This window comes from Pochonia chlamydosporia, assembly GCF_001653235.2.
Source record: "Pochonia chlamydosporia 170 chromosome Unknown PCv3seq00011, whole genome shotgun sequence".
NCBI lineage: Eukaryota > Fungi > Ascomycota > Sordariomycetes > Hypocreales > Clavicipitaceae > Pochonia > Pochonia chlamydosporia.
Window position 1 is genome coordinate 427,714 of NW_019154046.1, and position 21,156 is coordinate 448,869.

The 21,156-nt window shown below is 44.5% G+C and overlaps 3 protein-coding genes across 3 annotated transcripts; all 3 read right to left on the reverse strand.

Moving 5' to 3' along the window:
• Positions 1 to 195: 195 nt before the first annotated feature.
• Positions 196 to 2,357, reverse strand: VFPPC_18277 (dynamin family protein; the record flags this gene model as incomplete). The annotated part of the gene is made up of 3 exons (XM_022429918.1): positions 196 to 202; positions 329 to 516; positions 579 to 2,357. 3 exons carry the CDS (start codon positions 2,355 to 2,357, stop codon positions 196 to 198), a joined length of 1,974 nt encoding a protein of 657 aa, XP_022285080.1.
• A 1,678-nt stretch (positions 2,358 to 4,035) lies between these two features.
• VFPPC_18278 (ankyrin repeats (3 copies) domain-containing protein) lies at positions 4,036 to 6,273 on the reverse strand (the record flags this gene model as incomplete). The annotated part of the gene is made up of 9 exons (XM_022429919.1): positions 4,036 to 4,218; positions 4,324 to 4,416; positions 4,462 to 4,563; positions 4,609 to 4,887; positions 5,005 to 5,085; positions 5,266 to 5,589; positions 5,695 to 5,760; positions 5,869 to 6,084; positions 6,130 to 6,273. The coding sequence occupies 9 exons, from the start codon at positions 6,271 to 6,273 to the stop codon at positions 4,036 to 4,038; spliced, it is 1,488 nt and encodes a 495-aa protein (XP_022285081.1).
• A 1,383-nt stretch (positions 6,274 to 7,656) lies between these two features.
• VFPPC_10512 (Pfs, NACHT and ankyrin domain-containing protein) lies at positions 7,657 to 8,982 on the reverse strand (the record flags this gene model as incomplete). Its single annotated transcript, XM_022428711.1, has 2 exons — positions 7,657 to 7,871; positions 8,007 to 8,982. 2 exons carry the CDS (start codon positions 8,980 to 8,982, stop codon positions 7,657 to 7,659), a joined length of 1,191 nt encoding a protein of 396 aa, XP_022284019.1.
• Between the last annotated feature and the right edge of the window lie 12,174 nt (positions 8,983 to 21,156).

Genomic DNA, 21,156 nt, shown 5'->3' on the forward strand with positions numbered 1-21,156 from the left:
CATGATAAGGCACATAAGCCCCATTGCATTCGATTGAACTGAGCTATCCACTATAGACGACACATTATAAAGTCACGAAGACTGTCCAACCCGAAACTTCACTTGTTTGCATACGTGGCTTGCCTGGAGCAAACACGCTTTGTGCCGCCCTGTTCTGACTACGTGATTGTCAGGGAACGCTGCATAAGTATATTGTTACCAACTGATCGCGCATCAGACCTTATTATTTGCGAATGGTTTGGCGGTGTGGGAGGAAATGTTGCTTGTTTTTTTTCTTGGCTGCGGTTGGAGTTGATACTTCTGTATTTTCTTTCTACCCATCTCCAACCGCTGAATGAAGTCGATATGTAGTTTCCGCTTCTTGCTGACATCCTGCGGTATCTGCGTCAACCGCATCACAACCGACGAATCTAGTCCAGGATCGGCTAGGGGTCCCAACACATTAGGTATTTCTCTAATCAGACACTGGTGTACAAGCAGACCTATAACGGTCTCTGTAAATTGTTCCGCCAAGACCTGTTACGCGAATTAGCTATCGGGGAAGAAAGGCGGGGGCCTCAAAACCCATCTACACATACCTTGTGAAAGGCCACTAGCTCCGTAGATTCAACATTGTAATTATACTGCTCCGGCGGCTCATTTGTTGGAGAGTGCTGGTTGCTGACTTGAGGTTGGTGCCATGTCAGCTGGCTTTGTGCCTGGGGTTCACAGTGAAAACAGCTCCATGTCGTCCTCTGTCGATGGCGTCGCTGATCGTACTCATCAGAGTTTCCTCTATAAGACTGAGCCAACGTGGTGAGTTGGTTTCTAAGTTCAACGCCTTTATTCTCAATGAACTTGGAAACAAATTCCTCCTTTATGGCGGACACGAAACGTTGGTTGCTCCAGGAGACAGCCAGAAGACTTTTTAAAATGAAGCCGGCCGCAACATCAATTGCCAGGGCAATGTACCTGGTAGCAACATCATGCCACTTAAATATTTGATCTTCAAATTGCGCTTGAGAATTGACCACGTCCGAAGAGCCGGCGTCGCCAAACTTCCTGATCCAGCTTTCCACTGTCGGTGTCATAGCGTTCAAGTGTGCATCATGTCCATATGTGCCATCCTGATTCAGCGTAGACTCTATGACAGTGGCTGTGGTAATGACAATCGCGAAAGCTGCATCCAAATCACGGAAAGCGCAGCGTAGTTGTGCTGTGTCGACAGAGCCGTCAGCAACCTTTTCTCTGTTATAGGATGTGCCTTGAGTAGCCGCACTGGTGAGGGCATGGAAATTCAGTGCCAAATCCTGAAGAAAACGGCGCTTGTCAGACTCATTCTCGCCATCGCACCATATTCCCAAGCCCTGTAAACCTGCGCGCTCAGCTTCAAGTCGTTTCACCGTATGACCGTCAAGGGCGCACATTTCCTTTGCCACATGCGTCCTAAGAGCTGTAGCTATTTTTCGTCGCAGCTCATGAACACCTTTAGCTTCAGGCTGAATATTTTTCCAAATCCCCGAGTTGAGGAAGATTTCCTCTGCCTCGTCTCTGTCATCACATGTTTTCCGGCCAAAATCGTCTTCGCCACCATCTTTCTTATCCCTATTCTTCAAGACATGCCAGCCCCATCTCAAACGACATTCTGGGTTCCGATTCCCCGCCAGGCGGATGTATTCCATATCATCACCATACTTTTCGAGAGCGTCCGGTTTAGTTATAATCCCGATCGTTCGTTCTCGCAAGCTATCATATTGCTTGGCTATATCAAGAACCTTTTGCCCGGCTAGAGGCTGGGCTGCACTTATCACCCCCAATATTAAAGCGTCTTTTCGCTCCAAATAGCGCCTGGCCAGCGTTTCTGAAAAATGTTTCGACCCGGGCGTTGCTGCCGTCAGGTTTAAGCCGGGTAGATCGACCAAAGTAAGGTTCGGAAAATCGGGGCCGAACACTTTGACGCAGTATACTTCTTGGGAGAGTGTGTTCGGTTTGCACATCGTACTAAGAGCCTCTTGGAACCTTTCGGCAAGTTTGTCGCTCGTCAAAGCCTCTCCTTCGAATTGAATGTTGCGTGTCCTGCGATCTTCTTGTACAACCACGATCTCGATCTTCCGCTGTGGCGACTTCTGCAAACGAATTTCGATGGCCAATAGAGTACATACGACACTTCTTGTTGGAAACGGTAGACGGTAGATGGCCTCTAGCACAGAGCTCTTGCCTGCAGTCCTATCTCCAACAACTATAATCTGTGGTAAGCGTTTAAGTCCGATGCTAAAGCTTCGCAAATCGTCGATTTCCTCCAGAAGTTCGTCCTGGCTATGACCAAGCTCCCTGAGGGGCCCAAGGTCTAGTTGGATTTCCTTAAGTTCGGTGGCCATGATAAGTTGCGTTTTCGTCGTGAGAGACTTTTACTGTCGGCTTCAAAATAACGATTAAGGAAGAATGAGAATTGGCACCACAAGTCGGAGTTGCGAGCGGAAACGAGTAATGCCTGAGGCATTGGGAAATCGTACAGAAAGCAAAAGTACCAATGAGCGGAGCAAGTAGGTCGAAATGGTGGTTGGTTTGGCCGTTTTTCAGTGTTGGTTCTCATCAGTATCGCTGTAGTCACATCCAGGCTAATCCCCGTCCACGCCACGAGCGGACCTTTCAATGGCGAGGTCCCCAGTTCACTCAGCATTTTTGTCCCCGAACGAAGACGTAGATGTCCTTAGTATGTTGGAATGGCATTGAGGGCAGAAATACCGCGTCTCCTGAGAATCTCTTAAACTTCTTCGATATTTGTGTACTTCGGATCCGAGTTGTTGAAGTGGGACTACGCTTTGGCTGCACGGGGAAGTTGCATCACGGACCCGACAGTGTGTGGGCCGTCCTGGGAAAGTCCATAGCCACATGGTGGGGATGAATGTAGCCGTGACTGCAGAAGACAATCTAACACATGAAAATATTGTACACACACACACACTTTATTAGTGTCGCGGTTTAGGTAAGTTACATAAGATAAATAGCAAGACTTGCTGCTAGGCCAAATGTGGCTTAGCGCAAAAGTGAAATGTCCCTTCCAGGTACCGCCTCGAAATTTCATTACAAGCGCCTTGCCCAACCCTTGATTTTTGGTTTTGAGTTGGGGCAACTCACACACTTACGCCAGCGACCCAGCGCACAGCCTCCCCTCCAAAAAAAAAAACTTCTTTAAAATCCCGTTGTCGCAACAATTACGAAAGCTTTTGCTTCTGCCTAACGCCTTCACTCAACCCTTCCGGGCCCTGCCCTGCCTGGGGCATTAGCTGTCAGTAAAGCGGTCCCCAGCACCCTCTGCCTTCCTCAGCGATCGGACATCCATGCCTGCTGTAACGTCTACGTAGGGCTTCACGCAGGCTCGGTCGTCCCGCCATCGCTCATCGCTTTAATCCAGTGAACGCCCGAAACAGTCCTTTTTTCGTCTTTCCATTCAGCACAACTCGAGTTACTCTAGAGTGGTGCGCGTCTATTGATGCTAGTTCCTGCAAGCATTCAAAGCTGTCACGGCAAGATACAAGCTGCAGGCTGAAGCACTAGAAAGGCAGTTGGGAACTGGGTCACAACAACGACCAAAACCAGTGCTACAATGGCCAAGAACTAGCTGATCACGAAGCCTTTCAATGCAAGAAGCTGCAATTATGCGGAAGATACGCCAAGGAAGTTGTACGAGCCAGAGTGTCCGTCCAACCAACTCAACCAACCCACCCCTTAGGTTGTATCGATTGGAGACCTCACAGCCAGCTTTGGTTGAAGTTGGATGAATTGGCAATCCATCTTGGGAGGGAGCGGTCAGGTGACTTTCACCTTTTACGGAGAGTCTCACTTTTGTAACCGTACCTGTTGACATATCTTAGCATGCTTCAGGAAGTTGCCAACAGTGTACGTCGCGTCGGTTTGCGTGGCGGTTTATTCGTATAGTATTACAAGGGAGATGCCGCAGTTCTCACGGGAGAACTCGATAAAATAGAGAGAGCCACTATTATGGCATGAATAGTCCTTCAATTGGCTTAGCAACTAGTTATCAGTTGGTGCTACTTAAATAGGGCCTGTATTATCGGCGTCGAGCTTTACCCGTTTGGCCGGTCTTCCATGAGAATCAGCCTGAAGAGCATTGCCATCTTCTCCATTGGCATCAGCCCCTTTGTCTAATAGCATCTGCACAACCTCGACATCTTCCCCTTCAGAAGCAGCCTGAAGAGCGTTGCTATAGAATCCACCCTAAGCATTGACATCGGCTCCCTTGTCTAACAGGATCTGTACGATCTCGATATGTCCTCTGTGAGAAGCAGCTTAAAGAGCATTTCCATAATATCCACCCTAAGCATTAACATCGGCTCCTTTGTGTAACAACATCTGCACAACCTCAATATATCCCCCTTTAGAAGCAGCCTGAAGAGCATTGCTATAGAATCCACCCTAAGCATTAACATCGGCTCCCTTGTCTAACAGGAACTTCACAGCCTCGATGTGTCCCCCTTCAGAGGCAACCTGAAGAGCGTTGCCAGATCCACCCTTGTCCAGCAGAATCTGCATGATCTCGATATGTCCTCCGCGAGAAGCAGCCTAAAGAGCATTGCCACAGAATCCACCCTGAGAATTAACACTAGCTCCCTCGTCTAACAGGATCTGCACCACCTCGATATGTCCTCCATCAGCAGCAGCTTGAAGAGCGTTTCCATATAGTCCACCCTGAGCATTAACATTCAGTCCCTCGTCTAATAGGATCTGCACCACCTCGATATGTCCTCCATGAGAAGCAACTTGGAGGGCGTTGCCACATGCTCCACCCTGAGCATTAACATTTGCCCCCTTGTCTAACAGGACCTGCACAACCTCGACATAGCCTCCGCCAGAAGCAGCATAAAGAGCATTGCTATATTCTCTACCCTAAGCGTTGACATCGGCTCCCTTGTCTAACAGGATCTGCACAACCTCGACATGTCCTCTGTCAGAAGCAGCATAAAGAGCATTGCCATAAATTGTACCCTAAACATCAATATCTGCTCCTTTGTCTAGCAGTATCTGCACCACCTCGGCATGTCCTTCATAAGAAGCAGCCTGAAGAGCGTTGCCGTATTTTCCACCCTAAGCATTAACATTCGCCCCCTTGTCTAAAAGGATGTGCACAATCTTAACATGTCCTCCGTGAGAAGCAGCTTGTAGGGCGTTGCCGTATCCTCCACCCTAAGCATTGACATTAGCCCCCTTGTCTAACAGGATCTGTATGACCTCGACATGTCCTCCGTGAGAAGCAGCTTAAAGAGCGATGCTACACCCCTTTCCCTGAACGTTGACATACGCTCCCTTAGCTAACAGGATCTGCACGATCCCGACATGTCCTATGTGAGAAGCAGCATAAAGAGCGTTGCTACACCCCTTTCCCTGAACATTGACATTCGCTCCCGTGTCTAACAGGATCTGCACGATCTTGCTATATCCACTTTGGGAAGCGGCACAAAGAGCGCTGCCATATATGCCATATCTTCCACCCTGGGCATTAGCGTCAGCCCCTCCGTCTAATAGCATCTGCACAATGTCGATATGTCCCATTTTAGAAGCAACCTGAAGAGCGCTGCCATATTCTCCACCCTAAGCATTGACATTCGCTCCTTCGTCTAACAGGATCTACACGATCTCGATATGTCCTCTGTTAGAAGCGGCATAAAGAGCCTTGCTAAATACTCCACCCTAAGCATTAATATCGGCTCCTTTGTCTACCAGGATCTGCACAACATCGGCATGTCCTCTTTCAGAAGCAACCTAAAGAGAGTTGCCCCATCTTCCACCCCGAGCATTAACATTAGCCCCCTGCTCTAATAGCATCTGCACAATGTCGATATGTCCCATTTTAGAAGCAACCTAAAGAGCGCTGCCATATTTTCCACCCTGAGCATTAACATTTGCTCCTTCGTCTAACAGGATCTGCACGATCTCGATATGTCCTTTGTTAGAAGCGGCATAAAGAGCATTGCCATATTCTCCACCCTGAAAATTGACATCGGCTCCCTTGGCTAACAGGATCTGCACCACCTCGATATATCCTTCATAAGAAGCAGCTTGAAGAGCGCTTCTATATAGTCCACCCTAAGCATTAATATACGCTCCTTTGTCTAGTAAGATACGTACAGCCTCAGCATGACCCCTTTCTAATGCCCAATGCAATGCACTCGTGCCATCCCCATCTGGTTGATTGATCGAGCCCCCATTGCTAAGGATTAATCTTCGGAGAACCGTCTGGTGTCCGTTAAAGGCGGCGAGACGGATGGCACTCATCTCGGGCCTGCTTCTGTTTTTCATTCCTGCCTGCCAGAAAACGGGATACCACAGGTCAAACAGTGCACTGGTAACATCATAAAGTTGATCTAAGCGAGTCTCCGTATGTGACTGTGCAAGTGACGGCATCCCTCGGACATGTTCAGGCCAATACTCTGCAGAATACTCCAAGAATGCTAGAACATTCCCACAACTTTAAGTCAAACTGTCATCCATACCATTTAGTAACAAATAGTCGATACAGATCTCTGACATTAATGACTCTGTGTCGCTCAGTCCAAGGAACCACTCGTGGTCGTTATTTCGCAGGCCGTTTCCAATTAGAAAATCTCTCGCCGTCTAGTGTATCAAGTAGATCCTTAAGTTGTTTACAAAAACAAAAAGCCCACATAAGTGACGGATCTTCTCATCCAATCCTTCCGGGTTCACCGTAGCTTGGGCTGTGGTTCGCAAACCAGTTAACTTGGCTAACCCCAGGGCCACCGCCATTTCCTCGATCGTTAAGGGACGCCGTGCGCCAACTATGATCTGGAGTATCATTTTTACATCCGTTATTTTGTCGGATAGAACTCTATTCAAGATTTTCGCATATGCGACGCTGACAGAGTCGGGAATCAATTCAATCGATTCTTCTTCGGGTTGAAGGCTATTTCGAAATACCGTACGAATATCATCCATAGCCAAATATAGCCACAGGTACGTGCGATGCTCCATTTTGAGAAGTTGCTGTTGAAGCCGTTGCTGTGTCTCTAGGGCCAGGTGCAGACTCTCACCGAGCTCAGCTACCCGCATCTTCACAACCAGGCTGATTTCTTGGTAAATCAGATCGCTTTCCTCCTCGCCACGAACATGGATATAAGGGAATAATTGCGTTGCTAGACGGAACCCCTCTTGGATATCGTCATATGGACGACTAGTAACAAGGAACTTTAGCCAGCTCTGCCTGGCTAAGGAATAGCTTTGGGTATACAATGTTTCTAGCTTCCTTATTAATTGAGCTCGATCGCTTAGTTAACACTCATCCAATGCGTCCAAAATGCACACAGTGCTAGAAAATGCGAAGTCAGATATTAATGCGATGAGAATTCGCCAAAGTTCGTCCACCTCTTGCTGTACCTTCGCGCTATTTCTTTGCCAGGATGGCAAGGCATGTCGCAGGAGATTCGGTTGCATTCCAAACAATTGATGGAGTACAGCACACAGTGCTATTGCAAGATTATTCTGTTCGTTATTATCTTTGAAGAAGAAGTAGCAAACTGAAACTGAGGTGGCGGTCATTAAGTCCTTGTCGACAATGGATTTTGCTAGAACCGATTTTCCACATCCCGGGTCAGCCGATATCCATAAAAGATCGTTATGGCTACTTTTCTGCCAAGCAAGATATTAGGGGTTCTCAAGAATCCATCGACACGTCCCTTCTGCGCGGTCTGGATTAATATTTTTATATTGTTCATAAGTGGAGGTTTTAAACGCCTGGTGGCATTTTTGTTGCTCTTTAGTCAAAGATCTTAGCATATTCTCACGGTGATAATCTTCTTGTTGGTGAAATGCTCTTTCCATGCCCTTGGTGAGTTCCTCGACTTTGTTGACGATTTCGCCTACACAAAACGTTCGTATCAATACACGTATCCCAAAGCAGAAAGTTTTGGCTTCTTTGAGCGTGATGTAGAATCATCTTAAATCATGGTTTCGTTGAGCTAGACGTGAGGTTTTGTAAGCCCACAACTTACCGCATATCTCTGTGACCAAATTCTCTTCCGATACTTGGCCAACAGGCACATAGCTAAGCAATTCTTTGGCATATGATGCCGCCGCCAATGCCGCATATCCTTGCCATTGCTTGTTCTTATGCGAATCGGCATAATCACAAATCCCACGGACGACTATACAAGGAAAGTCCATCATCAGACCAGCCGCCTCCATTTCAAGACACAACGCTCCTGTCTCCTGGCGAAGGCGTTCTCTTGTCGCTCCGTGCTTCACAATCGCATTTCCGGACGCGATAATCCCGTAGTATGCCTGAGGGTCGGCTCTTTTCCGTTCCTTTCGAAATTCTTCCCATTCAGACGGGCAGTCCTCACACGTTGCAGCAGTCGTAGGATGCTCGTGCTTAATCTGGAATAGTCGATCGGTGGACGGATCAGGGCGACCAAAACTTTCCCTTGTCCGGTCATTTCTTCCGATCGCTTTTTCAATGTATTCTGGATAGCTTGGGTCATCAGTTAGTGCAGATGCTCTCATATTCGCAACTGCGGTTAATAGTGATCGAGGCGGGTTATTTAAAGAACCAGTCCGTTGGAGTCTGCCCTCTTCCACGGCTTTCCCCAAATCATATTGAAGCACTCCCCCGCAAATGCCTTCCGGGTAGCTAACTACGACATCTCCTAGCCGAACATCATGCTTGTCAGATGGAATCCCTCCGCCGATACCGACCATCAAACCGATTCGCATCGATCGGGAAAATGTTCGCATCATGTTAATCGCCACTGTCGTGGCTGAGGTGGTACCATACTGTCCTCCGGGAAGGCCAGCAATCACGACATAATGTCTGCCAACCCGACCCAAGGTGTATGAATTCGTATCTCTGCTGTCTTGCTCATCCAAAATTCCGAAATTCTCATCCAGCATCTGTTTGGCTGCAGCGACTTCAATCGGCAAGGCGCATATCCAGCCGATCTGGTACGCCTCGAGGGCTAGATGGGTCATCATGGATGGCCTTCCATGTTGGCATACCCCGCCACCTTTGACCTGGTTTGCCTTCTCAAGCCTTCAGTCTCCAATCCATAAGAAGCAAGAAGATGAGATGTTGTTCAGAACGAAACGATGGCTGGTACAAGAACAGGAGGTAGCTAGGGCGTAAAATTGGGCGAGCACTAGGCCGTGATCGCCGTGACATGAGAACGAGGCAACAAGGCTGTCCTCGGGGCATATTCAGTAAATGGACGCAGCCCTGCACAGTCAGATGTATTGTGGTGAAATGCCAAGAGCGGCAAACCTGGAGACATCATTGGCAGACGTAGGACATGACCCACTACAACCACGCAAGTGTGTCACTTGCGGAGCTCACAAAAGCTGTCGAATAATTTGTGCCGCCTCGGTTCCCCGAAAACCAAGGAGCCTCTCTTGGATTTCGGCCTCCTTATGCCTGAAAGCCTCAAGACTATTTTGTTTCGCTGTTACAGTACTCTGCCCCGCACACGGAAGGGCAGCAGTTCGCGGGGCAGCTGGTCGCAGATCGTTGGAAGGCCACCTAACATGAAGCCTAATCGCGATGCTCAGTGCACCAATGTGCATTGCCCTGTGATGTCGCCGTCTCTCACTAATGATTCATTGCCTGGAACCATTTTGAGCACAACGCTGAAATGACGTCATTTTGACTCATCTGGTCTTCATTTCGTGGTGGATAAAGTCTGTTGAAGACAGTGCGGAACCTACTGAACCACCATCACGGCAAGGGATCCGCGTAGGCGCACATGTCAGCCACTATTCAGCTGGGAGCTCTGGTGTTCCATAATGCGCTGAGGGAAATTTTATAAAGAAAACAACATGGAAAAAAGACGCATATTTCTGCCACCAATGAAATGCGGAGCTCCGAAAGCTAGCCTGGTGCTCTTTAAGAAAATAAAATGAAAAGCAGTGGTGTCGGTGACAGCTTTTTTTTTATTTTTTATAAGTTATATATTTGGACTTTTGTATTAATACGCATTTCGGCCTGTCAACTCAGGTTCCGTTGCATTGTTTGGGAAGAACTTAGAGGTACACGTGGGTTCTAACGCTAATCTACTTTTGGACTAGTGATCTGTCTTGCTATTTATCTTATGTACCAATGCCGCAACACCCATTAAGCCTCCAACTTAAAACAAAAGAATGAGTTGAAAGCGGTAGTCAGCATAGATTCTGTTAGCTGAGACGTTACAGTGGCGACACCGTGTGTGGAGGCTTCAGACAAATGTTGATGTCATTTCATCTTGGTGGAGGGATCTGTTCAGGGCCGAGAGCTAGTGCTTCCACAGGGGTGGTGTTCCTGCAGATCTGCGGATGTAGATATGGGAAGCAGGAAAGTTACCAAATGACTCTCTGGAGTGTGTTGGAACTAATCTCTCGTCCCGGAAGGAAAGACGGCTAGCTGAGTAGAGAGGGAGACGAGGGGACAACGCTGATTCCATTGAGCGGCTTTCGTCGCAAGATCTGTCACTGGAGTGACCGCGCTAGCTATTGGTCAGGATAATTAGCCATAACCCTTGCATATTATCAGAGGCCCGACAGAGCAATCCACGCCAATTTGGACGTTTTTGCTGCTAACAATTCTACAAGAAATCCAGGGTCTGGCTTTTTCATCTGGCCAAGAATACGGTGAAATTAAACACAAGTCGCAAGGCATTAGTTAAATGCTGGATGCATTCGTGACCGGTCAAAACATACGATTTTCAATTAAGAGCCATTCTTGGAAGCCGTAGCTCGACATATTGCCTTGTGCTCTTTGTAATGAGCAACTTGACACATCCGCCCGCAATACATTACCGATTTACACCTCCCACACACCATCAACTGCACAGAAATCTTTTCGCAATTCGCGCACCGCCCCGGTGCCGATAGCGAACCACAGCCATCCCGATTACCGCTCTCCATCGCCGCTAACAAATCCTCCGCTCTCTTTCTCGAACGAGTTAACCGAACCTTTGTCTGCAACTTAGCCCTTTCCCCTTCCAACAAGTCTGTGATGTCTCCACCAACTACCTACAACCTTGCAATCGTTTTATCCAGGTACTCTCTTCCCTTTCAAAATTACTAGGTATGCCTAAACATTGCCGCGCCATGTCCTGCAATTCTTGAAAACCCGTAGTCTCCCTGAATGAGCGATCATCATGGATCTTTACTAGGCGAGGAAACCGTAGAGTGTAATACCCTGCATTTGACGGTTTGTCGAAACCAGCTCCCACAAGTTCTACAATAAACGGCTGCATAAATAATGTTTTTGGACGTAAGTTACGACTGGGATCCAGGACCACATCGAAAAAAGGCGTAGACGCGGCAAAAGCTATTTCTCTGAAATATCCCTGGCAATTAAGATGCACCATATATTGCTTAGGAATGCCGTGTCTGTTGATGATATCAATGATGCGAAATCTTGGCTTCACATTAAAACGGCGTACTTCGTCCTTGTTATCCACGCATCCGATATGGAATGATGTCCACCAGAGTTTGCCAATCCCAATCTTTTGTTTTTCTTCAGTCCTGTAATTTCCACCAACAAGGACAAAGTCTGCAGAGTCTCCAAGGCCGGTTATGTAGTCCTTCTTGAGTTTGATGGCTGATTTAGTCCGATTGTAAGAGATGTAAGGATCATCGCAACCCTTCAGTACCAAGCCTTCCCACCGTTGTGCAATAGCTGTCGCGAAAACTTTAGCGAGTCGTTTAGCAGCGTCGCTTGAAGAGAATGCTATCACTTCGCGGTGTCCGATTGCCGCATACCCTGGAATCTGACGAACCAGAATTTGCAGTTGCTTCCTCCGCTCAGTGTGTGCCTCTAGAGCGCAGACTCTGTCATCAAGCAGAAGAAGATCATAGAATATGATTATGAGGTGTTCGTAGGCATTTATGGGGGAATCTTGAGCCGCCCCAAGGAGATATCCTGACCGTCTGACGTGTCTTCGAATCTTATGGAACGGCTCAATCCTCCCACACGCGTCGTTCCACACCAGCAGCTCACCTTCGAGAATGCATTGTTTCTTGATCCCGCAGTCTGCCGTGCCAAGTAGGAGACTGTCACGTATAGCCCTGTGCAGTCCGATACGGTCTTGAGTCGAGTCTCTGCCGCTCTTCGAAAATATCTTAAGGCAGTTTTCAGGGTCGTTGAGGTCTATATGGACCTGACAGTATTCACCATCGTATTTCCGCTCTACGCTCATATGTCTCGAACCAGCTAATAGGCAACAGTGCTTGATGCTTCTTGCTTTTTTATAGTCTAGGCGCCTGATCATAACTCTGATTTATGGCCTGAACACTTTGCTTAAGTCACCGCAGGAATATTCGGCAGGCACAGTAAGAACTTGCGAAAGGTTGGTATATTCTAGTCGTTTTACAGCCATAGGGATTAAATTCTGAAAGCGGAGAAGATAATACAAAAGAGGGTGGAATTTAGTTATCGCTAGTTCTTCCGGGACACAAACAGGACTAGAGTCCTTTAACAACATGCGGATCAGCCATTTAACCTTGCAGCTCTGTAACCTTCGAAATACAGTCAGAAGAATGCCACTTACACTGCTTAATTAGCCACGATTTTGATGAATTAACTGGCGGATATCCATTGCAGAGAATGGTAACAGAGCCGCAATCCGATTAAGAATGTCGTTGAGTTCACCTAGCAACATTCTAGGACTTCCTTTATGTTCGCAGTCTATAGCAGCTATTAGTCTCTCAGCACACGTTGCAAAATTAGGGCTATTACTGGTTTGCCATCTTTGCAGCTCTTTTAATCGGGATATCCCAAGACACTGAGCTTGCTGGATACTGCACTCAAGCCGTCTTTTTAATAACCCAAAGACTCAATCCGGCCTGCGTTCTAGGAAAAGGCAAGACAGAAATGCCACAGCTTCTAGGCCTTAGCGTGGGATAATAGATCTGTGTTTATTAAACCAAGCACTAAGGATTTGGGCGGTAGCGTCCTGGATGGCCTTTGCGCTTAAAGCGCTCGCTTAGATCCTTTTGAGGTCAGACAGCAGTTCGCATAAGAGATAGAATAGAAAAGGCATGTTAATCGAAGGATTTGTTATAGAGGACTGTCAGCTAAGGATAGCCAAAAACAAAAACAAACTAGAGGATGGGACATCATACATTATGGAACAGAATGCCTTCCATTCTGAAATAGGGGGACCAGGTGCTTATATACCAAGATACAGCTTACACGCTCACTTATGTCATAAGCGCTAATAGGGAGACATTAGACACACATATACTGCACTTTGCCATAAGCTGCCTTGCTATCATGATTGCGTAACAAAGTCTGCCTGCCATACCTACAATTTTGAAGCCGCATGCATGGCATGTTTACTCCGCTACAGCCTACATGGGATATTCCCTTAAACGTACGCTGCAGATTAGCTCATTCCGCCTCCACAAAACTATGTGTACTAAAGTCTGCCTTACCTTTCTGCAAGAAGCTGGAATACTCGTCATCAAGAAGTCACAATCTAACTATTTTGGACACAGACCACAAAGAGTTCCAGCATGTCTCGAAGGCCAGGTAACCAGCAAGCCAAACACGGTGGCCTGGTCTAGGTACGTAACCAAAGTGCCTTCATGCCCCTTCAGATTCGTCATTGGCAACGTCATCTAAACACTCCAGCAGTCATGTCATAATACGTGTCGGTTACACACATGCAGGGGAAGCTACTTGCGGCAGTTCGGCATGGAGGAGAGGACGAAGGTCGTTGGTCTAAACCGTGACTTGCGTATGGCCGTCAAACCATAAAAGGGCTCATGCCCTCCTCTGAAGCCTGGATGGATTTGAGCCATTTTGACCTCCGCTCCAAGCTCATAATTCTTTGACTCCTCTGTCACTTACTTCTATCTTCTCTTGGCAATAGAACAGCCTTCCTTTTCCCACCCCAAAGGGACCTAAGTCCTAACTGTCAGATTTACCGCTTTCTAATATTCTGGATCCCATCCTCGATCTCATACACGCTCACTATTTCTAGTGACAACGCAACTTCCATTATAGCCCCTTAGAATACTATCGTTCTCAAGAAGACTTATCGCGGTGCTAGCTCCACTCGATTTAGTCCCAGCGTATAAGCTCTAGTATGTAATAACTCCGTTACTAACGGCACCTTGGAGAGTCACAAACATCCTGCCTCTGACTTGATTGCGATATTGAAGACTCGTCTTTAACCTTGGTCGATTTGGCATCCATAACTATGAGTCTAGAGACCGATTCAGAAGGTACTGCACCGCCTGTAGCAGATAATGCAGCGACCACAGGAGGGACCCAGCTGGGTAATAAGGAAACCATAAAGAACAAGCATGGAGTCACTAGCGGAAATCGCAATTATATCCAGAAAAAGTAAGCGCTAGTCAGCAGATAACAATTGTTCGAGTACTCGCACTTGGGGCTATTACATAATGGATTTAGATCTAAACTTCACTTTAAGACTTATTGGAAATTAACTTCGGGAACTTTTAAGGATCTTTAGGGACCTAGGGCCTTAAAAGAAGCTAAGGAGCTTATAGTAAGTAAATTCAGTAAAGACACGTGGGATAGTAAGATAGATCTGTATAATCGTCACATCGAACTACAGAGAATCAGCAAATAAATTATTAACTTCTAGTCGCTGCAAATAGATCCAATATACTCTTCTCTATACACATCGTATTATGCGTGCTATTAAAAGGAGGATAAGGTATTCAAATAATCCGCTAAGGTCAACTTGCACAAGTAAGGAGTTCCCTTATAGGTGCAGTGTCTGAGGTACCCATAACTACAAACTAAGTTAGGCTCAAGCCGCCAATATTATTATACTAACTTTAGCCGTACTCTGGTGCTCTTACAAATTCTTAACTTCCCATAACTTTTGCCTTTTTTGGTTTGATGCTGGGGGGAGGGGTGGATGGGGCATGTCTGATGCACACGCTGTAACTGCCGATCTCCGGTCGTGCCTCCGGGCAGCCTTCTCACACATTATTACCGGAGACTGCAGCGGCTCTAGCTCCGGACGCACAAAGTTCATTGGCAGGATTTGATGTGGCCATGGACGTAGCTGAGCTGTGCAATGTCACCTTTGTCAGGACGGGCACGCGTTCTGCGGGGCTTACAGGGCAGGGAGCCAATAGGTTCACGGGTCCGTACAGGCACGGTCTAATTTTTAGTCAGCAACACCAACTGTAACCAATTCCCACTTTCGGCTGGTCCTCAATTTGGCCTCGGCAAAGTCACAAAGAATGGCCGCTTCACACATTGACAAGCTTGTCGTAATATCGACACTCGTTGGCTCCCTCCAATCCTTCCTCCCAAACGTGGCACGCAGACGGTTTGGTGGCTTGATCCCACCGCTACCCTGGTCCTCAATAGCGACATTATAACGATCGGCTTATTAACAAGGTCAAGTAAGACAATCAACAGTTATTCTGTTGCTTAGGGTAGGTAACTTAGGTTGTAAGTAAATAAGACCTTCACAGGCTATTAAACAGAGAGCTTAGATCGTTAGGAGTTTATCCCAATTAATTGTGAATTAAATGCTTAGATTAATTACTAAAGATCTAGACTAACTAGATATCTCAATAATAACTGTCCTATATATATTTATCCTATCTCTTCATTAATCCCTTAGAGCGCTCTAGAGCGTCCAACACTCCTAGCGTTCTAACTCACTTAGATCACCAAGGTGATCCTAGCGCTCCCATCCGTCACGTGCCTAGTCACATGGTACCTCTGCTAATAGTTCCTTAAGCGCCTGGTTATCCGCCCCCACTAGGCTGCCTTATAGCTATAGCTCCCCGTCTCTTAGAGTCATAGTTAGTTTGTAACATAATGCCTCCCCTCCTTTAGTCTTAACCTTAAGGCCTTTAAATACAGTCGCGTGTCCCTTCTCGTTAGTAAGCAGCACTTAGCCTTATAATCCTCCTGCCTTAATTATGCTAACATTATGTCTGGTTGAATAGCTAAACCTTATTCTCAAAAAGTTAACAAACGTTCCCTACTTGCTTTATACGTTTCCAATTTAGGTGCTAAGACTATGCCTTATTCGCGGTGTTTTTAACTATTAATCCCTTGCAAGGTTTCTAATTAGTCTTCTTATTGTGCCGGTTATATTGCCGCAGCTCGTCCTTGTGATAGTACCAGTATAGCGTTATTTCGTGAGTGGTTTATTCAGGTGATTTATTTTTATTATTTTCTTATTTTTACATTAGTGTCTAAAAACATGCAAGAGCAGAAAAAGATTACAGCAGAAGAGCAAGAAGCCAAAGAGGCTTTAGAACAAGCCATAGCTCATCTAGCTTAGATCTGCAAGCAAAAGCGCGCGTTAAAAGATCGTGGTAATAAGCTGTTTTAGCGTGGTATTTAGGGTTTAGAAGAGGCCAAGAGTCAGGAGTCAGAGGTCGTATCCAACGTGCAGTCTTATAGTGCTCTTAATGTGCTAGACTAGGAAGCTATTCTGGGTGACCCTTCTTTATTCCCTACTAGTAGTACTAATCTAGTAACTACTAGGAGTCTTTAAAGTGTGCCTTAGGTTCCCATGTATTTTCTGTATAATCATAGCCTTTCTATTTAACAAGATATTCTAATTCGTTCTTCTTTTTGCCCTTGCGTACGCTAAGTATCCGTTTGACTTTATATTTGCTATCTGTTGGTTCTATTCCCTAGACCTTATTATCCACAGGAATATTTTCTAGTGCCAGTTCTAGTAATAACACATGAAATATTAGATGTTATTTTAATAGTATATTAAGTTTGTAATAAACGTCTAATAATTTCTTTGTGATTTTAAATGGTCTAATTTTCTTCCAATCTAGTTTGTTAGATAGTCGTTAGCTCTTAATATTTCTTCGTAAAAGATAGACTTTATCTCCCTCCTTTAGGATTAGCGCTAGCAATCTAGTTTTGTCGGCATAGTGTTTTATTCTGTTCTAAAGGAATATCTATTCTTCCTAGAGATATTTTTGTAATTCCGTGAGATTTTCTACTAAGGTAGTTGCCTTAGGTGCGTCAACTGCGCTATTATTTGGTGTAATAATCATTAGGTTAAATCCATAATTTGCTCTAAAAGGTGATAATCCCATAGATTTATTATTAGAGCTATTATATGCCTATTATGCTATTAGTAATAGTTAAACCCAGTTATCTTGTTTAAAGTTTACAAAACTTCAGAGGTATTATTCAAGTGTCTAGTTTAATCTTTCTGTCTATCTATTAGTTTAAGGGTAAAACGCTATTAATAGCTTATATTTTAATCCTAGTTATTCCGTTAGACTTTTCTAGAACTTTAAGGTTAAAACCTTATCTCAATCCAAGATAATTTCCTTTAGTAAGCCATGCTGGCTTACAACTGTTCTCATAAAAGTATACGCAAGGTCTAAAGCAGTACTTGCTTCTTTATACGGGAGAAAGTGAGCGTATTTAGTGAGTTTATCCGTGATAACTAGGATGCTATTATAGACAGCATTAGTCATAGGTTCCTTAGATTCTAGTAGCTTAACAATCCAGTCCATAGCAATAACTTCCCACGCTCATTCTAGTGGTAAGATTAGCTACAGTTCTCTATATAGTGCGTGTCGGGCTGCTTTAGCTTTATTGCATATATCGCAGTTCTAAACTACCTCTTATACTATCTTCCTTAATTTAGGAAAGTCATAAGTTTATCTTAACCTGGTAAGTGTTTTGTGTACACCCTAGTGTCCGTATAGCGGGTATTTATAGATTTCTTTGACTAGTTCCTATTGTAGTTTTGCTAGAATATAGAGTCGTCCGTGGTATTAGTTTTCTCGCAGGAAGCCCTCCCTTTAGAGTTCCCTTCCGTTATTTACTACAAGCAGATCGTTAGGAAATTCTTTTGCGATGCGTTTTTCCCATGTGGTATTAGGCTAGACTCTCCACATAGCGTCTATTTCCTTAAATCCTAGCTCAAGTGTTCCATTCTTAGTTTCCCTAAGCATGTTAGCTAAGTGAACCTATTTTTCGGGCTTAAGGTCTTCTCTTCGGCTTAGAGCGTCTACTCTGCCATTCTCGCTTCCCTTCTTATAGATAATTTTAAAGTTAAATTCCAACAGGAATTCATACCATCTTATTTGTTATTTATTTAGGTCTTTGGTTGTGGTAAAGGAAGTAAGGTTCTTATGATCCGTGTAGACCTTAACCTTGTGGGTAGTTCCACTCAGGTAATGCTTCCATTCCTTGAAAGCTTTAATAATTGCCATTAGTTCTTTATCTGGTATCGCGTAATTTAGCTTGGGTCCGTTAAGCTTCTTCGAGTAGAAGGCTACAGGGTGTAGTCTTTCTTGCTTGTCTCTTTATCCTAACTGTCCTCCTAAGGCAAAGTCCAACACATCGGTTTTAACTTCAAAGGGTTTCTCTAGATCGGCCAGTCGCAATATAGGGTCTACTAGGACCCTTCTCTTAAGGTCTTAGAAGGCCTCTTCTTCCTTTTCTGTCCATTAGAATGGTTTATCTTTTCGGGTTAAATTAGTTAAGGGTGTAGCAATGCCTCCAAACTTGCTAATAAAGCGTCAATAGAAGTTAACAAATCCAATAAAAGCTTAGATTTCCTTAGTTAAGGTTAGTTATGGCCAATCTTTTACTGTTTTAATCTTGTCTGGGTCTATCTTAATTTGTCCGGGAGAGATTTCGTATCTAAGGAATCAGACTGTTTCTTAGTGGAACTTACATTTTTCGGCTTTAACTAGTAGTTTAGCTTCTTGTAGTTTCCTTAGAACTATATATACGTATTGCTTATGTTCTTTAAGATCTTTAGAGAAGACAAGAATGTCATTAAGATACACAACCACAAACTTGTCAAGGTATTCTCTTAGAACGTTATTAATCATAGTTTAAAATGTTGCTAGTGCGTTAGTGAGTCCAAAGAGCATAACAAGGTACTCAAAATATCCCCTTCTAGTTCTAAATGCGGTTTTCCATTCCTCTCCTTCTTTTATCCGTATAAGGTTATATGCTCCTTTTAAATCAAGAGTAGTAAACCACTTAGCTCCGTGTAATTAGTCGCGGAGTTCTAAGATAAGCGGTAATAGGTATTAATTTTTGATTGTGATTTCATTTAGTTGTCAATAATCCACACATAACCGTAATTTTCCGTTTTTCTTTAGTACAAACAGGATTAGGTATCCTGCTAGCAATACTAATAGTCTAATATATCCTTTCCTAAGATTCTCATTAAGGTATTCGTCTAACGCCTTTTATTGCGTTTCGTTTAAAGGGTACGTCTTGTGGAATCCTAGCTCTTTTCCAGGCTAAAGGGTAATCTCGTGGTCCCATCAGCTGTATTCCGGTAATCCTATTTCTAGCTCGTCGCTAAACAGTTTATTATACTAGCGGTATTCTTCTAGAATTACTCGTTTTAGTAATAACTTAGACTTCTTAGTTATCACAAAAATCCTAAGTGTTCTTTTCGGTTTGTTTGAGGTGCCATAAAGGCGCTTCTTAGTAACTAATCCGCTTCCTAGTGTATCCCAATAGAGTTAATTATTTCTCCAGTCAACTCTAGGATTGCTCGCTTGCAACCAGGGTATCCCTAATATAATTTCATGTTTTAAGATCTCCATAATATTAAGTTTTAAGTGGTAGCGTTTTCCGCCAATATCCATAGGGAGTAGCACAGTCTCCATATCCACAGACCCTTAGCTATACGCTACTAGCTCTCCTTCCACGGTTCTAAGTCAGTAGGGCTTATCTTTTGCTTTCTAAGGCAATTGTAATTTATTAACGAGATTTAGCGAGATATAGTTTCCTTATGCTCCACTATCAATTATTGCCTTAGTTAGTCTTCCTAACACAAAAATGTCTAGTACTAGGTGACTAGTAGTGCTGCCTGTTATACTCATAAGGGACTTATTAGTTCGCTAGGTAGATGCCCCTACTTTCTCCAGCAAAATCCATTTTTTAAGTGCTATACGGATTTCTAATATTCTCGCATTTCTTTGCGTTAGTCCTTTTGTGTTTGTTAGGAGCTTAAACGGCTCGTTTAGCTTATTCCTTTAGATGCCCTTTCCAAGCCTACATTAGTAGTTCGGTAGAATAGTAGCCATAGTTCAGGGGCATCCCATAGAACCTTGCCTTAATAAGGTGGTAAGCTATCTAATCGTTCTAACTCAACTAAGTCATTATTATATATTCCGTATCCTGGTTTAGCAAGGTAAACGCCTCCTTTATTATCTCATTCCATTACAGTCCAGTTTGCTAATTATCCTTTATAGAACACTATTCTGTAAGGTGCTTAACTTTATTAGCATGGGAACTACTTCTGGTCTAGTTTTTCCCACATATGGTGTTAATATAGGTGGTATATACATAAGAACTAAGAGATATCTCCATGCGTACTATAACGTGGGTTTAGAGCATAGTAGTCTCTAAACTTATTCTTCGTTCTTAGTTCGTTATCTTGCCACGCATTAATGATAAGATCTTAGAGTATTTTTGGATTTTCCACACTATATCCTTTCCCATATACCAATCCTTCGGAGGTATTATATTTAAGTTCGTGCTAGCGTTAAGCCTCAAGCTTATATCTGGTGATTTCTTTGTCTACCTCTTCTAATAACGTGTCATCCACAGATTCTTCTGCTTCTGGTATCTGATTTAACCAGTTAGAGCGTTGCATTCCCAGTATCTCCCAGTCTGGTTAGGTCCTGTGTTCCCAATCCTCTGGTTCTTTTAAAGCCATTAACACCTGTCATTCTAGCGTCTTATTCTTCCGATTCTTAGACTTCTTTGGGTAATATCCCGCTCCGTCTTTATCTAATTTGTGGGTAAAGCAATTATCATTATAGCATGCAGTCTAAGAGAGAGATTTATAGTCCACTTCCTCCGTAGCAGGTGTAATCCTAATTTTCGGGGTAGTATGCAATTGGTCTTCTCTCTCCGCGACGTTTGCCCGTCGCTTGGGTACAGGTTTCCAAGATTTCTTTGGTTTAGGGCATTTATTCACATAGTAGCCCATTTGTCCACAGTTAAAGCATTTACCATTCCCTTTCTTCTTTCGGTTATTATAGCGTGTGGCGTCTAAGTCTATTAGTCCGGCGTGCGTCCCTAATGCTATAGACCTTAGAGTCTTGCCTTGCCCGTAGTTTGCCGAATACTTAGGTTAGTTTCTTAGTACAAAATGTCCTTTCTTTTCTGCATGTCGTTCATACAGTCAATTATCAATACTAATTGCAAGG